Below are 27,721 nucleotides of genomic sequence, written 5' to 3'. Positions count from 1 at the left end.
GAGCGTCCAAGTGGTACGAGATAGTAAAAAGGTTGGGAATCCATGGCTTATATGCTCTATCTACTGTCTCTCGCACAGAACAGAACAAACACCTTTGGTATCTCTCTTTCCCTTCTATTGCGACCTTCTGTTATGGAATAAACTAAACACATGTTCTTCAGGATGAGTTAATGATTACTCGAAACTTTAAGTATCTTTATTTGTTAAAGTCAAAAGCTGTAGATCGGATGACACTTTAAAGTTTAAACAGACAAAGTTTGACAAAGCTTCTTGAAGATGACAAGATTTCGAACTTCGTTGCCTAAAAATGAAGGGGTGAACGTAATGGGCTACTGTTTTCTAATTCGTAGCGCAAAAACATTACTGTTTTTCGTAATAATCTACAGTCTAATTTCTGCTTATTTACTGGCATTTAATTTTCAGGGTAGCGTTTTTGAATTGTGATGCACCTGGGGGTTTATAGATTTCGACCACCCAAACTATAAGTACCTTGAAAGACACCTTGAATGTAGTTAAGACCAAATTGTGCCAAAATTCCCTATCCTTGACGAATGCGTCGTATGTGCAACAGGCGCAACGATTTGAACAGTCCAAAACCCAAGGATGACTGTTTATATAATACAAATATAAAAAAATAAAAATATCTTTTTCATTATTTACTTAGGATTTTGAAATTTGAGTTTTTCATGTTCAAACATACGGGATAACATTAGCAGGCAGAAACCTTCTGTCAACGGCTTGAATTAGTCATACAAAGACACAGTATTACACCGCTCGCAAGGTAGGCTATGCCACACCGGAAATATTACAGTCGCGCAACCACGTAGGCTATTTCATCTCATACAAATCACATGTTGGTTTGCTTGTAATGAACAAATCGGTCGCTTAAAATGGGCGTCGAGCCGTCGACGACATGAGGAATTCTGTATCTCGGATTGGATGTGGAGCTTTGACTGAGTGGAAAATACAACGGGCCGCTGGCTGACAGCTGCGTTGTTAAGTTTGGTTGAGCTACTCCGCCATTTACTCGATTCGAAAGGTAGTCCTCGGCCCACGATGAACATGAATCGTAAGGTAGGTTCAAAAGGCTTTTACAAGTCGCCTCGTTATCTACTTTGAACATTTCCAGTTCGGGGAGGTTCTGTGGCCGCTGCGTGAAACAGGTCGAAGCGGTCGAATCGTCCCCATCCCGGTGGTGAAAATTCGGCTCCACAGCGCCACCGCCGTCCGAAAGCACGGTCTCGGTCATGCGCAGGTTTCGAATGTTCCCGCCTCTTTCGGTCGCAGACAGCTTTCCTTTTTCGCACGCGTTCTTGACTTTGAAAGACGACGGCTTTGCCAACAAGGGGTTGCGAGCCTGGTAGTATAATTAAGGATTAATCTAATATGCATTGTTTTTTTAAAATCAATTTAAATTTACTTAGGTATACGTCAGTGGTCGGCAAACTGTGGGCCGCAGAGCCATTTTTAGTGGACCGCGAGTTACTTTTGAATAGTTTAGTGTTATAATGTAGTTGTGGGCCGCGTGGTAGTCGTACATTTATTGCACTTTATATTTAAGTTAGAGTGGCATAGAATTCTTAAATTGTATACCGAAAAGCCATCGTGTGTGTCTTTCATCAATTCTCAAATTGGTTCATCTTGGAAAGGCTCACCAAATGTGGTACTGGGAGCCTAACGAACTATATTTTTTGCCAACTTAAAGCTTGTGTCATTACATTTTTTATGGCAGTGTTTTGGGCACGAATGCGGTGTGTAATATTTTACCTTTAAATCGAATATCCTGAATACGCCACTTTTTTGTAGTGGGCCGATAGCTCTGAAAAGATTACTTTGGGCAGCAACGAAAAAAAGTTTGCCGACCACTCGTCTACGTCAAGTTCATTTTTAACAAATAACAAAAAAGTTCTCAGACTACGTTCCTACTGGCATTTCAAGTAAAAACACTTGCATTTCATTGAGTTTAAATTGTTTAGAAGCAGAACTCTTTTATTTAAGGCAATTTTCTAGGCATAAACTTAAACTAATAAATAAAGCAAAAATCTATTCTTGGCTACAAGGTTAAGCAAGTAAGACACTTTAACAAAAAAAAATAAAATCAATTTAGTCAAGTCATTTGCCACATGTCCAGGGCAAGTCATTTGCTGAAAGTTATTTGATTAAATAAGCTGTGGCTTAATCGCACGTAAATCACTGGATATATTTAAATCATTAATGACCGCTAACTTTACAGAATAATCAATTTAATTACGTTCAATATGGTACCGATTTACCACTATTTTCAAACTGTCGTTTTTTTTCTTTCTTTTGAATATTCTTCGTGGCCAAACGTTGGGCAACGTTTCTTCTGTCTTTATAACGCTATCCTCGTCTTCTCCAAGGTCAAAATTTGTGACCTTGGAGTCTTTCTTGCAAGAGCAAACGAAAGAAACCCTTTTGCTTATCTTAGGTTCTTGGTTATCCTGGAATACAAAGAGCTTTATAAAACATGCATAACTTTGCCAACTCAATTATATATAGATAACAAGAACTAATCGATAAATAGGATAAAATAAACGATTATTGTTTCGCAAATCGAAAAACATCTGTTACAACGTAATAAAGTATATCAAGAAATTATACTATTTATCTCCCTCAGTTTAAACTCTGATTGTTCTTTACTATGATGACCCCAAAAAAGTGTTTGAATGTTCTTTAAATATAATTTATGTTCAATGAAATACTTAATTGAAACCACTTCTATTACTCCCGAAAAAAAGTGTTTGTTAAATCTCCCATCAAGATAAGAAAACCAGTCCCTAATGAAAACATGTGTGTTTAAGGTAATGGTAAATCTGTAGGCCTGCAAAGCTAAAGCAGTTATACAAATCATAAAACAGCTCCTCTGGTAATTTTATTTCTAAAAATTACCAGTTTTTTTATTTGTATTAATATGCCTGGTAACAACAGTTTATATATTAAAGCAGTAAGCCTTATATTTAGACTCATGCCAGACTGCCTGTAGAACTAAATACCTCTTACAACACTAAACGAAAACCCTTGTCCTTTAAAGTGTTTAGTAGAACGGGTATACCTTTACATCTCAGTGATGCTTATATCAAAAACAGAACAGCCAATGGCATGACGTCACTTATGACGAAACTGACTTACCACTCGTTTATGTACGAAGACAGTGGCCTCAATTAGGGCGGTAAATATGGCTGCCAGGGCCCCCACTACAAGAAACAGGAAAGCCCCTCCGAGGTTAGCGATGGTCAGTGATTGGGTCGTTGACTTATTTTCCTGCAACACAAAAAGGGTTTTTATTTTGCGATCGTTTTGAAAGACGGCTGGTGATTTCTGTTCGGGTTCGGGTGGGTCAAGTATTATTAAATTTAATCTTCTTATTCAAATTTGTTAAGTCAAATTAGTGCATTTTGCAAGACTTCAAGGTCTAAAAATCTGATTTTTTTAAACCATGCCCTGATTGTCGTGGACCTTTTTGCTTAGAACTGCACTAATTTCTGACGGATGGGATACCATGATAACCCATTGACGTTGAAATACGTAATTTAATTCAGCTGAAGTGTTTGAGGGTAAAAATCGAAAAGCGCTCTGGACACCATGATATTGAGTTATGGGTCTGTTAACGAGTCCTAATCTCATCCAAATAGATATATTGAGATTAACCACAGTAACTTAACAACGATTACTTGTTTTATAAAATCTAACCAAAGTTTTTAATAGTAAGTACTGGCAAAGATTCTCCTGCGAAAAGAGTAAAACCTGAAGTGTTTCCGTGAAATAAAAGATTAAAGCTTAAAATAATTTAGTAAAATAGCAAAAAAGGAACTACCCTAAATTTTATAAGTTTGCACCAATTTACAAAATAAATGACCAAATTAGTTCGAATTACATCAATTTGATTTTTTTTAGAACATTTAAAAAAACTACTTTATTCAAAAAGCGTAAGTCGCCAGAACTTTCACTCCTATCCTTATTTCAGTCAGTCTAAACGAGCCGAAACGCAACACTTTGCCTTATCTCAATTGTTTTTAGTCGTAAACTCACAGTTGGGCATTGCGAGGAGTTGTTCTTCCACCATTTGTGCTTAAGTTGATCCAAAACTCCATCTTCCTGCAGCTTAAGAATCGAAACGCTCAACCTATCTCGAAGGACAGGGTCTAGAAACAGCAAAATGTGAATCCAAAGAGAATGCGATAAACATACCACTGTTTAGCAATGCTTCTGTTCTGAGTTTTCTGTTCTTTCTATGATTATCCCGTCTGGAGTTGTACTGACAAACGACAACGGCGCATATTTGCAACTTTACTTGTTTGTCGTGGAGGAAAACGGTCTTTACTTTAAAGTCAATGCAGATTTGTATAAAAGCTGTGCATGGATGCTTTTTGAATAATTTTTTGTGAATACACGCTAAGTTTAAATGATGGTTTGCCATTATTATGTTTAAAATACAAATTTAATTTCTGGTTAGAGTAGAGCTTAATTCTGATAAATTCTTTCGTTAATCTGTTATTTCTGCTATTATATCTCGTCTGCCATGAAGCAAGCACTACCAGTCTAACAGGTCGATCTTTATACAAAATAGCTCTAACAAAAAGTATATAAACAAAGTAAAACCGGTAATCACCTATCGTATGGCATTAAACGTTGTCTACTATATCATGTTGGTAAACCTAGCCTTTGGTGAGGTACTTAGCGATGGAATTAACTTGGGAATAACTGATATTTCCAACGCGAACTCTATTGGCGATGCGGGAAATGTCAAACATGAGTCTTGTTTTTTCCCAATATTTACAATCAATTGGTTTTATTTACTAAAATCTTTGATTGTGAATGGGTAATCTACACAAAGTGCTATTTAACCTAACAGGCAACCTTCTCATTTAAGGTTTCTGTATGGCGATATTGCGTCTGTAATACCTTAACGAAATCACTATCGTGTTTAACTTTTTTTATAAAAACTTTTTACCAATAGGTTGCTTACCAGCACATCATTTTATTATTTAGATGCGGAATTGAAGTATTTTGCATTCCCAGATATAAAACCAATTACCTTAAATGACAATTTTATGACCAAAATTACTCTTCAAACTTGTTACTTTTATTCGCAAGCATAAGTCGAGTTTAATATGCTGTTGCTGCCAGGCAGTTTTTCAATTGTATAAATGATAAATCGAGTTGTTTTTTATTCGGATTTTCCAGTTTTGGTTAGTCGGCATTACAAAAGCAAAAACGCTCGCAAGAAAATAAATAACCACTACAAAGATAAAAAAAAGAAGCAAGAACTGAACACCTCTCACCCATGGTGGCGATTCCGTAACCCCTGGCGTCCAACAGGCCCCCTACTTGGGTTAGATTGCAGTTCTGCTCGATGATATACTCCAGGGTGGTCGACTCCATTAAAAAGGCATAACCTCCTACACATAAAGCAACTACATCATATCGTGGTCCCACTGTACCAGGTTGTTCCACGTTTCAATTACAAAAAAAGTGAAAATAATTACTCCGTGCTTCACATACACATTATAGCAAGGGTTCTTAAACTTTTTTTACCGCGGACCCCTAATTTTTTTTTTTGCTTCACATGGACCCCGGTAGACAAGAAATGCTTGAAAATTACATCATAAATTGACGTCACAATACAAATAGACTTCATAAATCTGTTTATTTCGATCCGAAAAATGTGAAAGTGAAAAAGGGTCTAACTATACATTCAGTGCAAAGCGTTTTATTTTTAATTAAACTGTTTTCTTTGAAAAAATAATTACTTAAATATACACCAGTATTTTAATTAGGCCTTCATGAACCCCCAAAACTAGTTCACGGACCCCCAAGGGGTCCATGGACCCCAGTTTAAGAACACCTGCACTATAGTCAGGCTAACGGCCACGTGATATCTCATCGCTTCCCAAAGAAAACGAACAACGTCGAGCATTATTGAAACTTTAATTTTCTCAATATCAATGTATTGAGCCAAAATTTTAGCAAATTACAATTAGAATTGCACAGAATTAAAATGCCTCAATTACATTACAATTTCATGAAAAAAACTACAAAGTTTACAATTGATTCAATTCTTTTTGAAAAGGTAACAGATTTGCAATAATCTAGACCAGTGCTTTTCAACCTTTCTGCTGGAGTGGAACCCTATGGAATCATTCCACTGGCTCGAGGAACCCCAGTTCAATCATTTCACTGGCTCGAGGAACCCCAGTTCAATCATTCCACTGGCTCGAGGAACCCCAGTTCAATCATTTCACTGGCTCGAGGAACCCAGTTCAATCATTTCACTGGCTGGAGGAACCCCAGTTCAATCATTTCACTGGCTGGAGGAACCCCAGTGTAATAAAAACACCTCAATTAGTTAAACAATTTAGAAATTGTGGAACCCCTGGACTGTACTAGCGGAACCCTGAGGTTCCGCGGAACCCTGGTTGAAAAGCACTGATCTAGCCAGTAATGTCGTCGGTCAAGGCGTTTCTTCAACGCTGAAGCAATTTTTTCCAGGAACCTTGATAAAATTATCTTTAACTGTTTCTATTTCATATATTTTGCTTGTTTTCACATGGTAATGACGTCATTTGTTATGGGGTCGGATCGCGATAATTTTTGTTCAAAATATCGGGTATCAGTATCGGGATAATTTGTCAAGTACCATCCATCATGTTGGGGCGGAATTCGTTAGAAATAACTAGTATACTTGTGAAGTAATCAATTTATACAAAAAAAAATTTAAATAAAAACAAAACGGTTTTGCACTGAATGTATTTAGACTTCATTTCACTTTCCCATTTTTGGACCGAAATCAGCAAACTTATGAAGTTTATTTGTACTGTGACGTCAATTTATGACGTCATCTTTGAATTTAGTTGCCTACAGTGGTCCGTGCGAGCTAAAAGAAAATTTTAGGGGCCCGCGGTGTAAAAGTTTAAGAACCCCTGAGATAACACGTTAACCAAGCAGTCAAAGGGTAGATCAGTGGTTCTCAACCTTTTTTCTTTCGTGGCCCATTTACGTTGCAAAACAATTCTGTGGCCCAACAAATTACTGTAAAATAGGTTTAGAACAAAACACAGCAGAACATATTTGCAAACAGATTATTTATTCAATCGTGCATTAATGAGATAGTTGCGGCTGAACAATAAATTTACATTCCTTTTTAATTCCTCCTCAAACCATTATTCCTGTAAAATTAAATATAGTGACAAAAACGAAACTGTAAAAGTAAAAAAAAATAGGTAAGTGTAGTGGCTGGGTTCTTCCCATTGGCTAACAAGGAGGCCGAGAATTTCTGATCTTTAACCCAGTCTTCTGGCAACCTCCAGCTACAGAGGTAGGCCCCAGTTAAAACTGCTCAAGGCAGAAGGTAAACATTTTAACCTTGTGTTTTTGGTGGTGGGTAGGTAATAAGTAGTAGGTAATTTTGAAATGTTGTCGGCTGGCTACGCTACCGGTGGCTGTGCTTAAAAAATCTCCTTTTGTGGTTGTTAAAGAAAAACGTGACTTGAAAAAATTAGTGCAATTGTGAAAATGTTTAATTATTTTGGATTAAAGTTATACTCCCCCCCCCCCCCCCCCCAAAAAAAAATGGTTTTCCTAGGAAAAAAATGAGGATTTTTCTGAATTAGATAAGACTCAAATGAAGCCAGTTACCTCATTCAAATGGAATAAAGCTATCTTCTGGGTTTCGCGACTCTTCTAACCTGTAAGATATTTAATGTGGTTTCGTACCTTGAGTAACACGCTCCACCCCATCATGGTTGGTCCTCACGAACGCATCTTCACTCTGGTTGATGTAATGCCACATGGTGGCGTAAGTCTTTATCTTGGAGTTCTACGAAGAATAGTTCACGATTGGTGATGATAATTATAGATGTGCCGGCATTTATTTGATCATTAATTATGTTTGATCGAAAATCATAAAAAAGAGATAAGTGTTGGAAATTTAGTTTATCCTTCATCTTGTCAAAACAATATAGGTTACATAACTCGTGAAGACGATATAATAAAGACGAAAAGGCTTTTGTTGGAAATTCCAAAACGGATCTTTGTTTGATAATAAATTGCAAAGCCAAAAAGGCATTATTTTGACCTTCAGGTGTTGAACAGGTACAGCGGTGTTGATAAGGTGTCAACGTTCAGTTTACAAGTTCGTATCGAAACGTCTTTATCAAGATGCTGTCGATTTACTCGACCTTTTTGGCTTTGCAATTTATTATTAAGCTACATTACAGATCCGTGCATAGTGTACCCAAGTATATTTGGATCTTTGTTGTTCTGTTATTCGTGAAAGTTAAAAGCAAAAACAGAGCCTACGTAGCATAGTTGGTAGAAAAAAGGTCCCGGTATGACCGAGTTCGTGAGTTCGAACCTCACCACAGACTAGTTTTACAAACAAGATGTAGTAGGAAACGGTGCTATGGTTGTTACTAGACTTGTTCCCCTCTGAGCCTGTGTAGCTCAGTTTGTAGAGCGACGGTCCCATTTATCACTCCCCTAGTTGAAATGACAAGATGTAGGGTTCATTTGGTTCCTAGTGAAGTGATTGATGTGATTGTGGAAGCGCTTGTCACCACTGAGCTTTCAACAAGGCTTGCTTTAGAGGTCGTCGGGAAAGCAGGTTGCGTTATCAAAAAGATGCAACAAACGGTTGTTGAACCTTACTGCAGGCTAATTGTTTTTCTATCCTGCCGTTGCTTGCATCATTTGATAACGAAATCCTTAACTGATCAACTGATTTCGGTGTCAGCCCTAATAATTGCTCCCGGTGTGTACAACTAGTCAAGTAATAAAAGTAAAAGTATGTAAGAAGTAACAAAGATAAGCTAACCCGGAGGAAGGATGCTGTCGATCCGCCTTTTTGCGTTCCATACTTGATGGCGGTCTGCGCGGCGAGGTCTTTAGCAGAAGAGATGTCCACTTCCATCCGTGTAACGGTGAGGAAGGCCGCCAGGTTTGCAGTGTAAGAAGATATAAAGATCAGACTGAAGAACCACCACACTATCGATAAGAGTCTGCAACGCAAGGGTTAACACAATCTATGAAACTTTGTTTTATGATTCGATAGCGATACACACAAAGCCGTACGAAATATAAAATTGCCCCATTGCATTCATTTAATTATTAGGGTTAAACTAACTTAATAAGATAAATTAGGATAAATGTAGGGTTTCGTAACCATTTTATTGACATATCTGTTTTCGCGTTGAAAAACTTTTTTTATCGTCAGTTGTAAACTTACAATTTTTTCAAAAACTATTATTAACTATTTCTTTTTACACTGTGGATAAATTAGAAAAAAAGAAAAGGTTAAATTAAAAGTAAATGTCGCGTTAACAATGCGATTCATCCTTAGTTTTTTTGTGTTTGGAGAATAAGTAGGCTTGGTATTAAAATTACTTTTGACAAGCAAATAATGTATTTGATCCTCACAGAATTAATATCAACTTATTTAAGTCACATAATCTCTTTTGCTATTTTTTGTATTTGCCTCGTAAATCCATGAGTGTCAAGACACCTCAAAGTTAGATCTAATTTAGAGTGAATATAGCTTTTAAAATTTAAGCTCCGCTTTAAAAAAAAAATAAATCTCTATACATATGCATTTCCCTTACAATCAGTCACAATTTATTTAGTCAGCGACAACGAAGGTTAGCTTGTGTTAACACATTTCAGTCGCCCATAATTTTACGAAAACACCCAATAATTTACCTTGACGACATTGACTTTGGACTTAGCTCAGAACCCTGCTGCATTAGAGCACCAGCCCCGTACCACAAACTGTTGAGCAGATTGAAGGACTCTGATTGGTCGGTCGGATGGGTGTGGCTCTCATACGGACTCAACCTGACAAAAAAGAGAAATACGCAATAAACGACGAGACACACGGGACTAATTCGACCATTTTAGTCCTAATTTTATCAGCATCTTGTACGTATATAGCAGATTAGCAGTGTTGCAATGATCTCAGTCAATGACTTGACTTTAGTGTACGTAAGTCACTGTTTTCAAATGACTTGACTTGACGTGACTCTTTTACGCAAAATTACTTGACTTGACTTAAGTATTTTGGACACTGGTGTATAATTGTACATATGTGTAGACTATGCAATGTGTCCCTGCGTTGATCAAAGGTTTTATGTTTTATCATACGTAGCGTATAATGCCACTTTTACGACTTTATTTTACGAAACTAAATCTGAACGTATACTCAAACTACGCAAAAGTAAAATTGATTACATCTAAATACGAAAATTGCAGTTTATGTGAGCAAATTTTTGTTTAACAAAAACGCAAAAAGGTAGAACAATATACAGACAAATGTCAAATAATATTATCGTTCATGATTCAACAGGAGATATCCAGGTTTTATCTTTGTAACGTGAACAACTACCTAAACAAATTACCTTGCTATAAAGTACATTGTGAATGAGACCGCCAAATACGAGGCTAGAACCAGCAGCCAGATCCGGAGCGACAGGGGACTGAGAAAGGCAAACAAAGCGGGTCCTCCGGCTGTGGGTTTCCGGTATAGAATGCTCACACCGAGACTCATGTAGGGTTTTGTAAAGCTAGTTGCTCGTTCTCTATCAGAGGTTATTGTCAGCGGGGCAACGGCCACGTCAGCGTGCTGAAACAAACCGCATTGTTGCGTCATAAACATTGTTGTGATTTAAAAATTACGTTTGAACTTAAATGGCCATTACAGGTTTACCGACCGTAAGTGTGGCTTTGTAGAAAGTTTTCTCAGTAGTTAGTAAGTTAAAATCATATCAGAATGCAAACTAAGTATATTAACAGTTAAAGAAAATAAACTAAACAAGATATAACTTCGCGTGAAAGTTACAACAAATTACCTAACTCTTCTGTCTTTGAATTAAAACACATCTGTCTTTGAATTAAATATGTCGAAAGTATGAACCTCAAATACGCCTGTTTCTAACCCCATACCCAATATTCCATAGTACTTTTCTGTTTGCACAGTATTTTGTCCTTACCCCGCAATTTCAATAGAAATCCACTAAATTCAATCCCAAATCAAGCTACACACTCACTGCTAATATCTCTAGTCAAAGAGTTCGCATAACCCTGGATTTTGGGGCTTACTTAAAATGAATCAACTTTTTGTTAAGTTTTAATTCGTTTAATTCATCATTTAAAAAAGTAACATTTGTTAGTTAATGACCTAACGAATTTGGGACTATTTCCTTTTTGTGACTATTTCCCTTTTAACAATTGATCCCTGTTGTTCAACTAGAGTCGTAATACGTTAACAAAAGATTAATTTATAACGAAGCTGATTACCCCGAACATTCAACTCACCCCATTCCTGAGTTCCCCAATCATTCCGTCCCAGCTTCCATCTTGCCTTAGTGAACCATACTCTCCATCTGGGACCTCTACTATCTCGTAAGCGAAGCCGAGATCATCTGAAAGAGCCTGGAAAAAAGTTTGAATGCTATGAGGTAAATTCCAATGTTTGTTAACCTGACAGTGAACGTGTTGCAAGCAAGGCATTTTGAAATGACTGAAGTCTTTTTAAAAAATAACAAGTTTCAGTCCAAGTCATCAGTTACCTTAGTCAAGTCCTAGTCAAGTCATTATTAGGGCCAGTCATTTCCAAGGCAAATCAGTGATATCAAAATAAAACCTTCAAAAATCGGCGAACTATTCCGAAAGCAAATCTGGAGCAATAAGTCAACAAAAAATAAGAAAAATACTTATAGTAATTTGATCGTTTTACGCGCAACCATTGAGATGAATAACTGAACTATTCAACAAAATGTTAAATAGAAACACTTAATTTCAACCACAGTCATTTGTCTTAACTGACTGAAGTCCAAGTCAAGTCCTTTGTCCGAAAGATTTAAGTCAAGTCAATTTACCAACACGACTACTTAAGTCACTCCAAGTCATTTGAAAACTGTGTTTTAAGAACACCTTAGTACACTAAAGTAAAGTCACTGTCAAGTCACTGTCGAGTCACTGTCAAGTCACTGTCAAGTCACTGTCAAGTCACTGTCAAGTCACTGTCAAGTCACTGTCAAGTCACTGTCGAGTCACTGTCAAGTCACTGTCGAGTCACTGTCAAGTCACTGTCAAGTCACTGTCAAGTCACTGTCAAGTCACTGTCAAGTCACTGTCAAGTCACTGTCGAGTCACTGTCAAGTCACTGTCAAGTCACTGTCAAGTCACTGTCAAGTCACTGTCGAGTCACTGTCAAGTCACTGTCAAGTCACTGTCAAGTCACTGTCGAGTCACTGTCAAGTCACTGTCAAGTCACTGTCAAGTCACTGTCAAGTCACTGTCGAGTCACTGTCAAGTCACTGTCAAGTCACTGTCAAGTCACTGTCAAGTCACCGTCAAGTCAATGACTAGTCTCACTTAAGTCATTACAGCACTGTGGCCTGAGTCAATAACTTGGTGGGAATAACTTTTTTCTAATTACTCGAAATTACTGTAGTAATTTGGACAAACAAATAAAATGAGTTAAAATTGAAAACAAAAATTGTGGCAAATGCCCAAAAATAGACTTTATTTGACATGGCAACGGTTTCTTAGACTTATGTTGCAAGTTGTTTACGACATGACTTGGACCAACATTCCATTGTAAATATTTTGGCTATTTAGGGCGTAAATTATTTTTAAGTGGCATTTTTACAACACCGGTGAAAATTTACTTTATAAGTATATCTTATTGTGATGAATCGGGGTGTTAGTGAAATGCAACATGGTGTTAATACAAGATGCGTTAACCACCACCTTAAGTAGATCGATGCAGTATCCGGAATAGACCGGACCATCCGCTGTTTCACTTTTAAAAACGTACGGACTCTCCTGTAGCAACATACAACCCAGGTTAGGCAACAAACATGAGTTAAATGTTGTCGATTTACAGAAAAATCTGCAGTGTTTTTGCATTGTTTTAGAAGCAAAGGTATATTAAAAAATAACTCAAGCACATTAAATTGTCGCTTATGATATTTTTACATTTAGAGCAACTCTTAAAAAATCCGCGGTAAAAGTATTAAAAAAAATAATTGATATTTATATATTTTTTTGTACTTTACAATATACATATATTGGCAAATGATCCGTAAGTGTCCTTTAAATTAACTTATGTTTGAGTGCTGTTGTTAATACGTACGACAATGGTGGTAATGATAAAGCTCTTGTTTTGCAAGGCCCATGTTGCGTTGGCTGGTGCTCGTTCGACCTCCAGCGACATCCTCAACCGTTGTGACGAATTGGAACTCTCCAGATCGACCCAATCTCCAACCTGAGAGTGAAGCATTCGGGGTACTTCGTTAAAACTAACCAATGTTGTAAACAAATTTCTAAATGACTTAAGTTCCAGTCAAGTCGTAATAAGAATATCAAAGCCCATACAGAAGTAGGTGTCATTATGAATGTTTCGAATAACTCTTATTTATTCGAGTTGAGATATTGCCAATAAATCTAGCGAGTCTATTAATTTTTAGTAGTTCAAGTTTTTTTTTAAATGACTTGAATTGAAATTGACTTGCTGTAAGTATGACCTGACTCGGACTTGTCTTGTGATTTATTAAAAAATACTTGACCGGTTTGTTTTAGCAAATACGATTTATAGTGAAAAGCGTAAATCAACGACGTTTGGCTTTCGAGTTAGGATCGCAATTGTGTCGTTCCGCCAGGACAGCTTGATTTACGACAGCCAAGCCTAAAGGTCCATTTGTTTTTCGTTTCAATAATGTAATACATCTCGCCGTCTTGAGTTTGCGTAAAACTTAAATCATTTTAAAGTGGCTTGTTTAAAACGCTGTTCAAAGCAAACGGACGCAAAAAAGGTCGCCAAACTTTCAAACCGCTTTCAATCCACTGTGGGTCATTTTACATAAAACAATTTGCTTAACGTATGTTGCATTTTTGTTATTTCAAGTTATTGCTCGCAATTTTAAGTTTTATGAAAGGGAATTGACTTGTGATTTATTTAACATGACTTTTTGACTTCGACCTAAGGTATTTTATAAACGACTTGACTTTGACTTAAGTAATTTTACGAATAACATGACTGAAACTTAAGTCATTTCAAAATGGCTTGCTTACGACGCTGTTTACAACGGACGCAAAAAAAGGTCCCAAATTTCCAAACCTTCTTCAATCCACTGTAGGTGACCTTCATCACCTCAAGCCTGACGTTTCTCCTCGTGCCTCGATCATTGAAGCGAATTGGTCCGGTCAGGCCTTCCATGTCAGTCTGAATTTGCAACACAAAACGTCAGGAGGGCAGAGCGATGGGCTACACACCACTGCACACGACGCGGGTCGATGGTTACATTGTTACGTCAATAAGGGTTACGAGCACGTGGTGTCGGTGTGTTGTAGCACACCGAAATAAGTAATGCTGGTGTTTTAAACATTAATCACATCTATGGAGCAAAATGCTTGGAGGTTTCATTAAGACGTAGTAAGAATATCAAAGCCCATATAGAAATAGAAAACATTTTGAACGTTTCGAATAACTCTTTATTGCCCCAAAATACTTCTCATATTGTTACATATAATGTGATACAGTTGATGTGAAAAAGTTTCCTAAGAGTTTTGTTGATCTATATGGCTTATTCTGTTATTCCAGCTATTTTTAATTGTTAGACTTTGGCTTTTCCAAAACTTCCAAGCTTGGTGTAACGCACGGGTAAGAGCCCGCAGTTTTTACGCCGCATTTCGATTCTAGCAGTGCCGCAAAGACACCGAATCCGTGTTGAGGCGACGGACAACAGGATCCAAGATCGATCGCTACATCGCTTTCTGACAAGCACAAGCCTAAACCCCCGGCGTCGAATCAATAAAAGCAGCGAAAAATCAAAGTCTCGATCGGGAATTTTACCGACAGTGTCATAGCTTGGGTTTTTATTAAGGGGGCTAAGGCTGAGTTACATCATTACAGCGCTCCCGGGGGGTTTGGCGTGTTACGAAACGTCACAGATGTTGTTCGGTAAAGTGCCACTGAGTGTCGCAATCAAGCCCAAGTTGTACAAAGTTTTTGTTGCAGAGCTTTGGTGAAAAATCGTACAAGATTGAACTTTGAAGCATAATAGTTGGGAGGTTGTAGCAAGACGTAATAAGAATATCAAAGCCCATACAGAATTAGGGAGCATTTTTGAACGTTTCGAATAACTCTTTATTCATTTTTCTCTTAGAGTTATGCGAAACGTTCAAAATGATACCTACTTCTGTATGGGCTTTGATATTCTTATTACGTAAAAGAATGATTTATAACAAAATGTTTTGGTTTGATAAAATGAGTCACTTTAAAGTTTAGTTTAAAGTTTAGAAATTTTCATTCAAAATCTGTATAGTATAATCAAAATACTTTTGACGACAAAAATTGTGTGTTAAAATTACGTGTAAAGGAGCACCACCAAGCAATATACATTTAAAAAAGACTATTTTAACAGACGTAGAATGAATTATACAATCCTATGTCAAATTATTTATTCGAAATGTCAACATGCTCCCTACTTCTTTCTGGGCTTTTATATTCATTTTACGTCTAATTACAACCTCCAGCCATTATCTTAAGATTTATTTGAAACGTTCAAAGTGCTTCATACTAAAACTAGTCCACGTACCACCAAAGGGTTTACGGACCCCAGCTTAAGAATCCACCACCGATATAAGCACCATTTTATTATTAGCAAAACGATATAAACATTTTGTAAAATTAACGGTAGAAACTTTTGTGTTTCAAGTTATTAAGTACATTATGTACTGATCTGTATAATGTAGCCTTGTAATGAATGACAAAGCCGAAATAGTCGAGTAAATCGACATTATTGATGCAATTTTTGGATGTTGAGAAAAAACGTTTTACTTTTGGCTTTGCAATTCATTACAAGGCTACATTACAGTTCAGTGTATAACGTACTTAATACCTATACACAATTTTTCTTCCGTTTACTTTACAATATGTTGGTTTCATTTTATTAATAATATTTCGAAGCTAACGGATGGTTGATTTTAATACATCTGCTTAACCAAAGAGGAATTTTTTTGGAATAATACCGAAAAGAAACCACAACAAGAGAGCAACGAATAGGGCCAATAAACAATTAGGTTATTAATTTCAAACATTTATCAAAATGATATCCATTTACACGATTTTTTTGGCTTTTTAAGCTACATTCCAGATCCTTGCATAGTGTACTTAATAACTTGTTTATAACACAAAATTTCCTTTGCATCATTTTACAACATGTTATTAATTTAACCATTTACTGTTAGCATAAAATTGCTGTACTCACCATTGCAATAGCTTGAGCCAATTTGGGCCCAAAGTGCCAGCTCTTATCTCCCGAGCAGGGCAGACTTCTGTGGTTGAATGTGAACGTGTTGCTGTTGTATATGCGAGCCAGGGCGCTTGCGTAAACCTGCAGTGCGTCGTACATGAGCGCCACTCCCACCTGTCAATCAAATCGAATGCAGATTAATATGTAACCTTACATTTATCTTCGTAGGTTGTTCCTTGCTTGGGGAACGGCGAAAAAAGATCTGCAAGTGGATCATTGTTGAAAGGGAAAACTGAAGGAGGCGACACATCGCTCAACAAAATGTATTTTCGAGCAAGGGTCTTGACATTAATCTGCTAACTTTTTTACTGTACTGTTGGAAACGAGTGGCTGGTATTTAGCTTTAGTTGGTGTATCTGTGTTTAGGAGACGTGGTAATGACTTCGCGACAGAGTTAATCTTACTATACCGTAATTTCCCACTTACGTGTACTTGAAATAAACATTCCTCGATTCTCTGAAATGGGAAGGAATTTTTTGTGTTTATGTAAACTAGTTAACTAATTCAGTAAATTAAATACTTAGGCCTTATTCAGTTATTTTCAATTAATTCAAACGCCCTTCAAAAGATTCATTCAAAACGATGAAAATTCTGCCTATTTTTGTAAGTTCTCGACAGGACGGATTCTCTGTTAGAGTAGTGTAGCGGCCCTGTAATTTCCTACTTGCGTGTACACCAAGGGAACATTTTTCTCTTTTCGCTGAATTTCGAATTTATGAAGGGGATTTTTGTATTTTTGTAAATTAGGTAAATTTAAATACTTTTCGTCTTTTTCATTAATAGCTTGATTGAAAGTTATTTTCAATCAATTCAACCGCCCTTCAAAAGATTTATTCGAAACGTTCAAAATGCTACCTACTTCTGTATGGGCTTTGATATTCTTATTACATCTTACTACAACTTTCAAACATTATGCTCCAAAATCATAGGTTTACTTTCCCAATCATCGGACCATCCAAATTAAATATTATGGACTATTTGCCTGTTTGTTAAGTTTGATACATAAATTTAAAGTTTTACTTGTATTACCGTAAACTGGTCATCCTTGTCAAAAGCCATTCCAGACAGGACGCGGAATTTTTCCTGAGCCTAAATAAAAACAGAAGTTGAAAACAAATCTTTCGAGATTTAAACTGTATAAAAAACAGACGCCAAGTCTTGTATCTGCGTGTCTTGGCAAAAAGTAAATGTATTTATGTACGCTGTATTATAATTTTATAAATCGTAATGGTATTTTAAACAATATTCTTTGGTATGTACACACATGTCGTTTAACAAAGTGTTTACGGTGTTTAACTGCAAAACTTTGACGACCCAATTATATTCGCCTAACTTTTAATCGGTGAACAAAACACAAGAAAAATAGCATAAATAAATTCGATATTAATTAATAAGAGTCATGTCGAATTAAACATGAACACACATATGTGTGTTAACAACTGAAATCTAGCCCTTCTGAAGCTGCTTTTTGACCAACGATTACGGCTTACGTATAATTAGTACACCGAAAGCCATTGCAGACTCTTCACCGAATCTGTCGATCAATGATGCGGGCAGGGCAGGCTAGACCGGAGGTCGTGAGCTCGAACCTCACTGCAGGCTAGTTGTTTTTCTAGTCTGCCCTGCTTGCATCATAGATCAACAGATTCGGTGAAAAGTCTGCAATGGCTTTCAGTATACTAAGAGTTATGTCTTCATATTTCTTCCACAGTTTTGTTAGATAAGAAATGTTCCTCTGGGCCGTTCGGAATAAATCTAACCATGGTGACTACTTTAATTGGCGGCCCAACCAAATAAAACGTAGTTTTATGTTGCGACGCATTGCTTAAGAAACACTTCTTTAACAATTTTGCATGAATACTTATAACGTGGTTTTCTGAAATCTTTTAACCCTGACTCTTTCGGTTATCTACTTCGGTGTTTAGATTTGTGCCCCAACTAAATTTCGACTATTACATTTCAGTATCAAGTATATTTCTGGAAAATACTTGATAATAATAAATGTAAAAAAAAAAATTTTTGTACGCCGCTTTCAATTTTGTTTTATATGTTTTACTGTGTTAAAATTATAACCTTAGTTGTATTTGTTTCAACACACAATTCTAGATTATCGACATTAAGTCAAAAAACTTCAGAAAACGAATTTACTCATTCCGGACACGAGAAAATTCACAAAAATCAAAATTGGCAAATAAAATTGACGAATTTTTGACATTTTTTTTTAATTTTTAAGAATCATAATTATATGAATCCTTTCTGTCTAAAAGTTCTGTTTTTTAAATTTTATATGAACATTTTTTAGTTTCTAAACTATAGTTAGACTCACAACTCTAGCGCTGAGGAATGCGTTCCAGTCGGACTTGATTTGACCAAGTTGGTTCACGCCACTGCGTTGCCCGGTCACGAGGTTTAGGCACGTGATGTTGCAATGACCGAATATGTAGTTGTGTCGACGCAAGAGAGCACAAGAGTCCTGTAAAAAATACAAGTTCGTTAGGACTTGGTTGTTCTCACGTTGGATTGTTTAATGCCTGTACTAAATGTTACTATTCATGTTTTCCTAATCTAATTGTTCTCATTATTCAAATATGTGCAAATCAAATATCTAGGACAGTGGTTATCAACCGGGGTGCCATTTCTAATGCCCAGGGGTGCCGAGGGATATTTGAGAATCTTAAAGAATTTGATTTTTGCTCTACTCTTACAACTTTTGTGTAAGATTATAAAACAGTGGAAAACTTCCAATGTTGTGTAGAGTTGATATACGTTGTTCCAGTTCCGCTTATTGTGACAGTCGAGTGATTTACCTGCGGAAAAATATTGTAGGGGTGCTGCAATCTATTTGTTATTCCTGAGGGGTGCCGCTAGCCATGAAGGTTTTCGAACAACTGATCTATGAGCTTGTAGGCATCTTACTGACTTGTTTGGGAGTGATAATACAAAAGGAAAATAACCAAGAAATGAGAATAAGAAAATCTTACCAAGTCAAAAAGCATGTATTGGTGTGTCAGTTTGAAAAGATCCAACTCCAGCGCCTAAAAAAACACAGCCATAAACATTTACAAATCTGAAGTTAAATAAACTGATTGGTTGAAGACAACATTCTGGGGTTTAATCATTTGGTTCCAGAAAAATGATTTCTGTTTTAAACCCTAGGTTTGATACCACAGCCTATATATAATGTATACTTAACCTTTCACTATATTTTGTAAGAGTGTTTCAACAACGGAAAATACTTCTTAAACGGTACAAAGGTTAGTAGATGAAGTATGAGGTACAAAAACTCCCAGGATAATATAGAAGTAGGTAGCTTTGTTTAAACCAGGGCTGCGGAGTCGGTTAAAAAAAACCGGAGTCTTACTACGGCTAAGTGTTTGAATTCGTCGAGCCCCGGGCCCGGATTCCGACAGTAGCATTATCGCAAAATAAATTTAAGATATTTAGATGCACCTTAAAACTTCTTCACAGACCCGAGGGTAAGAACAACTTCACTTCTAGGTCGCGAATCTCTTTCTGGAAGCATCCTACTAGGGGTGGGCAACATTTCCTATAGCCGTAGCCCAAAACCAAACTAAAAAAGGTCTTCACCAATAAACGTTACTTAATTAGCTGGATTTTCAGCAATCTCCTCATAATAGAAGTAAATAATTTACTCACTCACAATTCCACCTTTACAAATTACAGTTGACGGCGATATCACTTAAAATTTGGGACTGCGCATGTTGGACTCGGGACTCGGGTAGTATTACGTAGTCTTACCCGAGTCCGACAACAGCAGACCAAACCGACTCCGCCAAATTTCGAGTCCCGACTCCGACCCGCAGCCCTGGTTTCAACCATTTTTGTGAGGAAAATTTTCATATACAGACAATTTGTCCAATGTTTATGAGGTTCAAGAATGTCAAGAAAAGCCTGTGGGTATAAGCTAAGGACCATATTAGGTCAAGAGCGTTTGTACAACATTACAGAAATCTTCATTCTATAGCAGGGGTGGCCAACACGCGGCTCTTTACCCAGATATATGGGGCTCTTATGTTCATGTTGCATTTATGATTGGTTAAAATGTTTCGATTTCCTTTGGTTAAGTTATGGAATATTGCCGGTTCCGACTTCGACTGTTCGTCTAAAAAGGCTTTTGTATTTAACACTTTTTAAACAAGATAAACTCAATATACCCAAATAACATTGGTAAATGACATTATATCGAGAAATTTGTATTTTTTTATTCAGTGTGTGGTGTTTTCTTTAAAATTATTTTTTTCTATTTAACGAAATAAAGAAACTTTTTTTTGGGCTTCGTGCGATCGCTTCGTAGTAGTAAGAAATGGAGTAATAGGCTGTTCTTTTCGTTCCACGTGTGAGGTGTGGCTCTTTGCGGTTAACCAAACACCAAATGCGGCTCTTGGTATCTGATTGGTTGGCCACCCCTGTTCGCTTTCACAAGCGTTAGGGTTCGAACCGGCAACTATAGGATCTTGTTTTAGTTGTTTCCATAAGTATAATCTAATGTAAAAACGTTTAAACTTTCCATAATGAGTAAAATATCCTGAATACACGTTTTTTGACGTATAGGACCAAAAATAAGCAATTACCTTCTTGAGTATTTCGAATAACATTCCGCTTGGATAACAGTCCACAATCACGTTTGTTATTCTTCGTTCTTTAATTATTTTCAGCGATTGTTCGATTGAATCGGCCGATTCTCGAACGTACACCATTGTTATCTGTGCATTGTGCTGAATCGAATCAAGCAGGGCCTGGTATTTTTCGATTGCTGCAATAATTGGATAACATATTAATTGCTCTTGTGAGGAATATTTTTGGTAATAAATGTACCGACATCTATAGATTAAAATAAACTTACAACTGAGCAAAAAAGATGTATAGCAACCAAACAACAAAGAAATAAAACTATGGAACAAAGCTATAATTGTAAGAAAATACCACTAACATGAACATAAGTGGATTACAACAAGTCCGGTTAAAACATGACAACAGTTTGCAATCTTCATAATTGCATTCATAGGCGTAACCAGGGGGCTTTATAAAAAAAATTATAAATAATCTACTCTTAATAACTTGTTTTTTTAGCATTTATGAGCAGTGCCACAACAGTCGATCACTTTCATGCCACACCTTCAGGTGTCATACATTGTTACGTCACAAACGATGTAGTTAATATAACGTTTGCTATACAATAATGTAGTTTTACTACTTTTAAACAGTTTTTGCTCTTTGACTGTTTTTTTAGTACTGCGTTAAAACTCAGTCAGTTGCTGCTCGAAACGGTTTGCTAACATTGTTGTTTGTGTTCGTTACGGCAGTTAACACAATGACAAAAGCTAAACCAAAAATTCTAAATTTTTGGCCACCCTCCAAATAATTTTCGGCTCGCTACGCCACTGATTGCATTTACGTAACAGTAATTCTTTTAAAGCTTTAAAAAAATTATATAGCAAACAGAGTAGATCGACCTTTTGGGCTTTGACATTCATTATCAAGCTACATTAGAGATCCGTGCATAGTGTACCTAAATGTAGTTCTTGCAACGAAAAAGTTACAGTATAAAGCTTAGGGTGGGCCGTGAAACAACTAACAATATAAAGATAGGAAAAGTGAAGCGACACCTGATGAATCACAGTAAAGCAGGGTGAAACTCGGCCACTTGCGGCGCTCTATCACATCTCGAACTGCGCGACAAACCGTTCGCGAAGTAGGGGAAACACCAAATGAGTAGGACGGTGGAGGTGTTTTCTGTGAAGAAATAACAGACTTTCTATAGATGTAACGTAATAAGAATATCAAAGCCCATACAGAAGTAACAGCAAAATAATCTAGCAAAGCTAGCAATTCAGGTCAGACACATTAACCAGATCTTAAAAAGATATATATATATTTCGCCAACTAAGGCATCGTCAGTATATCTGAATAAAAACAAACGCAACAGTATAAGAATGAGTCAGAAACATTAAAGATTAAATAAAACAAAGTAAAATAACTAAAATAGCTATGTTGAAAATTTTAGCTATGTTGAAATGAATAAAGAGTTATTCGAAACGTTCAAAATGCAACCTACTTCAGTATGGGCTTTGATATTCTTATTACGTCTTACTACAACCTCCAACCATTATGCTATATAGATGAGACAGTATGGCTAGTCTATTGCTCTAAATTAGCCCTTCTTAAACTGGGGTAAATTTACCACAAGGGGCAAATTTCCTCGTTTTAGGGGGTAAATCCAAGGATAGGTATTCAAGCTCTGAATATTATTGTTCCGTTTCTTCAACTAACCTATGCGAAGTGTCCTGAAGTCTGATATTCGTTGTGCGTTATCTACTAATTTACCTGACATTGAACAACTCGTTGCCAAAAGCAAGGGCAGCCGTCGCACTGAATATAACTAAAGTAATTTGTTACTTTTCGAATTGGGGGTAGATCTCTAATTTATTTTTGGTGAAAGGGTAAGACATACAAAAAAGGTTAAGACACCCGGCTCTAAATCTATTTGTGATTCATAAAAATATTAAGTTATGAGCTGAAAAAAGTGCACTGGCATTTTTTTTTAAATCTGGCGAAGATTAGACACCAAAATCTAGACAAAAATCGGTAATTTTTTTTTATAAAATTAAACCTGGTAAATGATAGTTTACTTAAACTAAACCAACATTTGGAAATTTTCAAATATATATCTTTAGATCCTCTTTTTTCACCCGTGGTGCTGGTGTCGCCACACTTAAGGTAGGGCAAGAGTTGTATCGGCAGAAGGTTAACGTTTTTAACTTTTTGTTTATGTTGTACGTAAAGTGCCAAGGTAAATGTTAATGTAATTTTACTTTTTAACGACCAAAAAAACGGTGTTACCCTAGAAAAAAATGGCAGGACGCTACCTGCAATGATCAGAGAATATCAGCGTCAGGTAAGTACGAAAACTTGCCATTTTTTTCCTGGGTCACACCGGATTTTGGGGGCAGTAAAATACTAAAATTATACTTACACTATACATTACTTACACAATAAACGAAACGGTAAAAATGTTAACCTTCTCCCGATGCGCAGTTATAACTGAGGTCCTACCTCCAAGTGGCGGCACCATCTCCCTTTGGGAGAATGGTTGTCCTGAGGACTTGGCTTAAATCCATTAGTGACACATTAGGCATTTCTGGCCTCCTTTTTGGCCAATGGAATGAACAAGCCACTATCCCTTTTCTACCGTTTACTTTACACTTGCTTTCTTTACTTTGTTTTAGTTAGTAAAAAGCGAATTTATGAAGCCCGACTTACATTGATCGGTCCTTTTGCCTGATCAAGTCCCGGCCTGAGGTATATGTAGGGCATTTGCTTCGCCACGCTCACAGACTTTACGTAAGAAGATTCGTCCACGCTCACTAGCGCTGCGACACCTAGTGACAGCTGGCCACACGCTGAAAAAAATATGCTGTGAAATTTAACTTCAAACATTAATGTTTACTAAACTCCAGCTCCTCCGAAAAGCCTCAGTTCAAAAAAGTAAACCTTAGGTAAAACAAAAATTATTGCGATCGAAAATATGATTCAAAACTTTGAACAAAAAATATTTAGTTATTTACTCTTATTTAGCAAACGCGAATATTTTTGCAAATCAACCTAGGAGCTTCTATTGATCGCAAGTGCATGATGGTTTCATTAAAAGCGTAATTGCCTTGAAACATAATAATAATTTGGTTTTGGTGATGCGTCGAGTAAACACAAAAAATGGTCTGGCTAAAATCTAGAGGTATTATCGTTTTACGTACTTGATATTGATTCTATGCGACAAGTAGAACGGAACAAAGTGTGACGTCACACATACTTATATTACGTCACAATATAAAGCTTACCAAGCTTCGCGACGTTGAACTCCCTAAGGGGTCCATCCCCGAAGTACACGATGCTGCTCGTGAAGGTTTTGTTCAGAATCAAAGGTTGGCGGTTCAGTTTCGCTACAGCGAACTGGAAAGCCAGCGCGGCCGGCTGCTCAGCAACCCCACCTTGCGGTCGGGACAGTCGGGCGTCGAAGCTCTGCCAGCCCTGGGCCCCTGGGACCTGGGTTACGGGGGTGTCGGCGGGCGCGCGGTACTTTTCGTGGAATATTGCACCTGGAAGAATTCACGGCATGAACATGGACGTTTAGTGAAAAATAAACGTTGTTTTAATCAGGGCTGCGGTTTCAATTAAAAATAGCCCGAGACCCAACTGCCGAGTCCGACTTCGGCCAATAAAATAAACCCGAGTCCGACTCTAGAGTACTGAGTACGACTCTGGCCAAGTGCGCAATTTTGTCGTGTGCTGAGTCCGGCTCCGACTCTACAGCATGTATTCCACCCATTTACATCACTAAATTAAGGTCAATTTTTACCAATCCACTCATGGGGGTATCATGTAATTCATTCACTCACAATGCATGGTTGGAAAATATCCACCATATGCTATTTCGCATTTACGATTTATAGTTTGCTACCATATACAATTAACGATATGGTACTGCGCATGCGCACGTCGGACTCGGGTAATCTTACTCTAGTCCCGAGTCCAACTCCAGCAAAACAAACCGACTCCGTCGAGTCACGAGTTCGAAGCCCTGGCTTTAATTTCAATTAAACATAGCAACTTTGAAACATGTGCTATGATAAAATAAAAGTTCGTCAAAAAACAGAAGTTCGGTAAAACAAACAGTCAAATATATAAAAGTAGGGATGGAATTTTGTGGTTGTTTTGATATAAGAATTAGAAACAACTATGGGACCGCCACGAAAATGAACATGAACCATATGATGCGTGGCTAATATAAACATAAGAGATCCGCCTATGAAGATTAAAAGCAGCGCATCTCATGAAATCGTCCACTTTACGTTTACAAAAAAATTTTGAAAATGATTGGGTCGCCAAAGTCCGTGTTAAACTTACACTAAGTATTCGCATCGCCGCGAAAAAAATGTTGAGAAACACGAAGCTATACATAGGCCTATATATGTTTGTATACATATATATATATATATAGGTGGCTGAAAAAGCGTAAGCAAGCCACTAAACGCAGCGCGTCTCCGAACATCTGTTATTAGATAAAGGCTCTCGGCTTCATCGATTACTGCAGGTTAGGTGCGGAGTTCGTCCCTAAGCGTCGACCGACACACGATTAAGCGGAGAGTGCGGACAAGGCTTCTAGGATGGCGTGCTGTCAATATTTAAGTAAGACGCATGAGCCTTTCTGTAGAAAGTCAATCGATTTCAACCCAATCAGCTTTAAATAATAACCAAGCCGCGAAAAGTTTCGTTATTTTAGTTTAACCAAGCGTAGCATCACTTTGATATCATCACTGACTCCATTTATCCATAGGTTCAGCCGGCAATTTAATTTACTTAGCGGTACAACTCTTGTTTTGCAAGACTGTGATAATGTGGGGTGGAAGAGTTGTTAATTTTTATTGGATGTTTAAAAAATGGATTGTTTTTTACCATATTCACAGTTTTTGTTATATCCAAAAAGTTTTTTTTTCATAGCGGAACTTTTTTTAAATGTAAATTGAGTTAACCAAAAAAGTTTGCGAAAGTAATTGCTAAACCAGTAGCCATAAAATACATCAATTTTATTACCCTTATGTTCAACAACAAAACGCAAAAATAAACAAGTACCGCATAAAAGTAAATAAAAATGTATCTCATACTTTCTGCGATATGGTTGGTGTTTTTTCACGCCCCATATGTAGCGTACCAAATACCAAAATGACGAGCATGGATTACAACTTAAAGTAGTTTTAATATGCGAACTTATGAAGTATTAATAGTCTGTAGTAAAAACAAAAATAAAGTTTTAGAAAATTATTTGATTTGCTTACTAACAAACCGAATAAGTCACTATACTATCTCTTGAAATAGAAAAAGTAGATTGCGTTTTTTTTAAACCAGGGTGGTCCAAAGTTGACAGAATGAAGGGCCGCAAAAAAAATTGAGAAAGCCTTGCGGGCCGCAGTCGGGGAAACTCCAAAGTAATCAATAAACTGCAAGTTTTACTCTATATTAAATAAGCGAGTTTACCGAACTAATTAGCCAAGAGCGGTGTTTTTTTACATTAGGGAAATATGGATAAGGCACAAACAAAATAACAAAACAATTTATTATTTCTTTCTTTTGATTACTGCTTCAATGTCAGCATTGATTTCAGTTGTCGACAATCGTAAGCAGGCATTCAGCGTTTCATCAGCTATTCTGTTTCGTACATCACTTTTTATCCGCTTCATAATTGAGACAGTGCTTTCGCAAATGTTGGTACTATCAAACATGGAACACATCTTCAGTGCAAGTTCTCTTAAGTGTGGAAACTGCTAATAGCTTACAAGTTTCCAAAAGGTGTCGTAACGCTACTCTTTTCTTGACAAAAGAAAAGGATCAGATTGCAGTTCACATAATTCTTGTTGGACATAAGACGGTTGAGACTTAGTATCTACTTCCAGTGGATTATTGAAAAGCTCCAATTCTGCTTTCAGTGAATCAAAGTCAGCGAATCTGCTGCTAAACTCGTCAATAATGTCACGTATTTTCTCGGAAAACATGACGAAATCAATATTTTTTCTTCACCAAGTAATTCACAGCATGAATGAAAATGAGTTGCAAAGAAGTCTTGAATAATAGAAGTTTCTTGCGAAAAGCTTCAACGTATCCCACCAATTGAGATATGTTTTGTTTCTTACCTTGCAACTTCATGTTTAAGGTGTTTAAGTGATTAGTAATATCAGTCAAGAAAGCCAGTGAACCTATAAACTTATCATCATTCGATTGAATCACGTATTCAGGAAACCCTCCTATTTCATTCTGGATAAAAGTCAAAATTTCTTTTCTCAAAGAAAAAAAGCATTTCAGTGATTTGCCTGCACTTAACCATCGGATGTGGGAGAATAGTGCTTCTTGGTGAAGGATGCAATGAAATGTTAGGCAGTCCACACAATGACTTTTAAGAATGCCAACCAGGCCATTCTCCTTCCTGCAGACTTGGACAACTAGATAATTCTAGTTTTCTAATTCAATGAATTAGAGCAAAATGCGCTTATTCTAATTCTAATTTAATTTGGGAATTGCTTGTGTGCTCTAATTCTAGTTCTAATCTAATTCGGATTTTACCAAAAATCCTACTTTGTTTACCGACATTTTTAGTCTGTTAGTGAAAACAAAGAATTTCAATTCAAATTCTTCGGTTGAAACGTAATTTTCACGGTCTAACAATCATATGCTATGCTAAGTAAGTAAGTAAGTAAGTAAGTAAGTAAGTAAGTAAGTAATGTTAAAATGCTTAAAAATTAGCACACACATAATTGACATGCACATTCCTATTAAAATACTTCTCGATTTAAGTGTTATTGATTGTGAATAATAAAATGTAA

The 27,721-nt window shown here is 36.8% G+C and overlaps 1 protein-coding gene across 1 annotated transcript; it reads right to left on the bottom strand.

Moving 5' to 3' along the window:
* Nucleotides 1–847: 847 nt before the first annotated feature.
* LOC146146612 (glutamate receptor ionotropic, kainate 2-like) lies at nt 848–27,047 on the bottom strand. Its single transcript, XM_083386922.1, has 22 exons — nt 27,035–27,047; nt 24,188–24,445; nt 23,613–23,752; nt 21,971–22,085; nt 20,924–21,105; nt 19,313–19,366; nt 18,658–18,804; nt 17,361–17,420; nt 16,287–16,445; nt 14,135–14,239; nt 13,151–13,282; nt 12,766–12,840; nt 11,326–11,442; nt 10,410–10,633; nt 9,715–9,849; nt 8,834–9,017; nt 7,735–7,837; nt 5,304–5,420; nt 4,051–4,163; nt 3,151–3,282; nt 2,331–2,462; nt 848–1,357 (listed from the first exon to the last, which is right to left on the bottom strand). The coding sequence occupies exons 1-22, from the start codon at nt 27,045–27,047 to the stop codon at nt 848–850; spliced, it is 3,207 nt and encodes a 1,068-aa protein (XP_083243048.1).
* Nucleotides 27,048–27,721: the final 674 nt, after the last annotated feature.

Source organism: Ascidiella aspersa, chromosome 4 (genome assembly GCF_963924565.1).
Source record: "Ascidiella aspersa chromosome 4, kaAscAspe10.2, whole genome shotgun sequence".
Classification (NCBI taxonomy): Eukaryota; Metazoa; Chordata; class Ascidiacea; order Phlebobranchia; family Ascidiidae; genus Ascidiella; species Ascidiella aspersa.
This window is presented reverse-complemented; position numbering and strand designations above follow the sequence as displayed.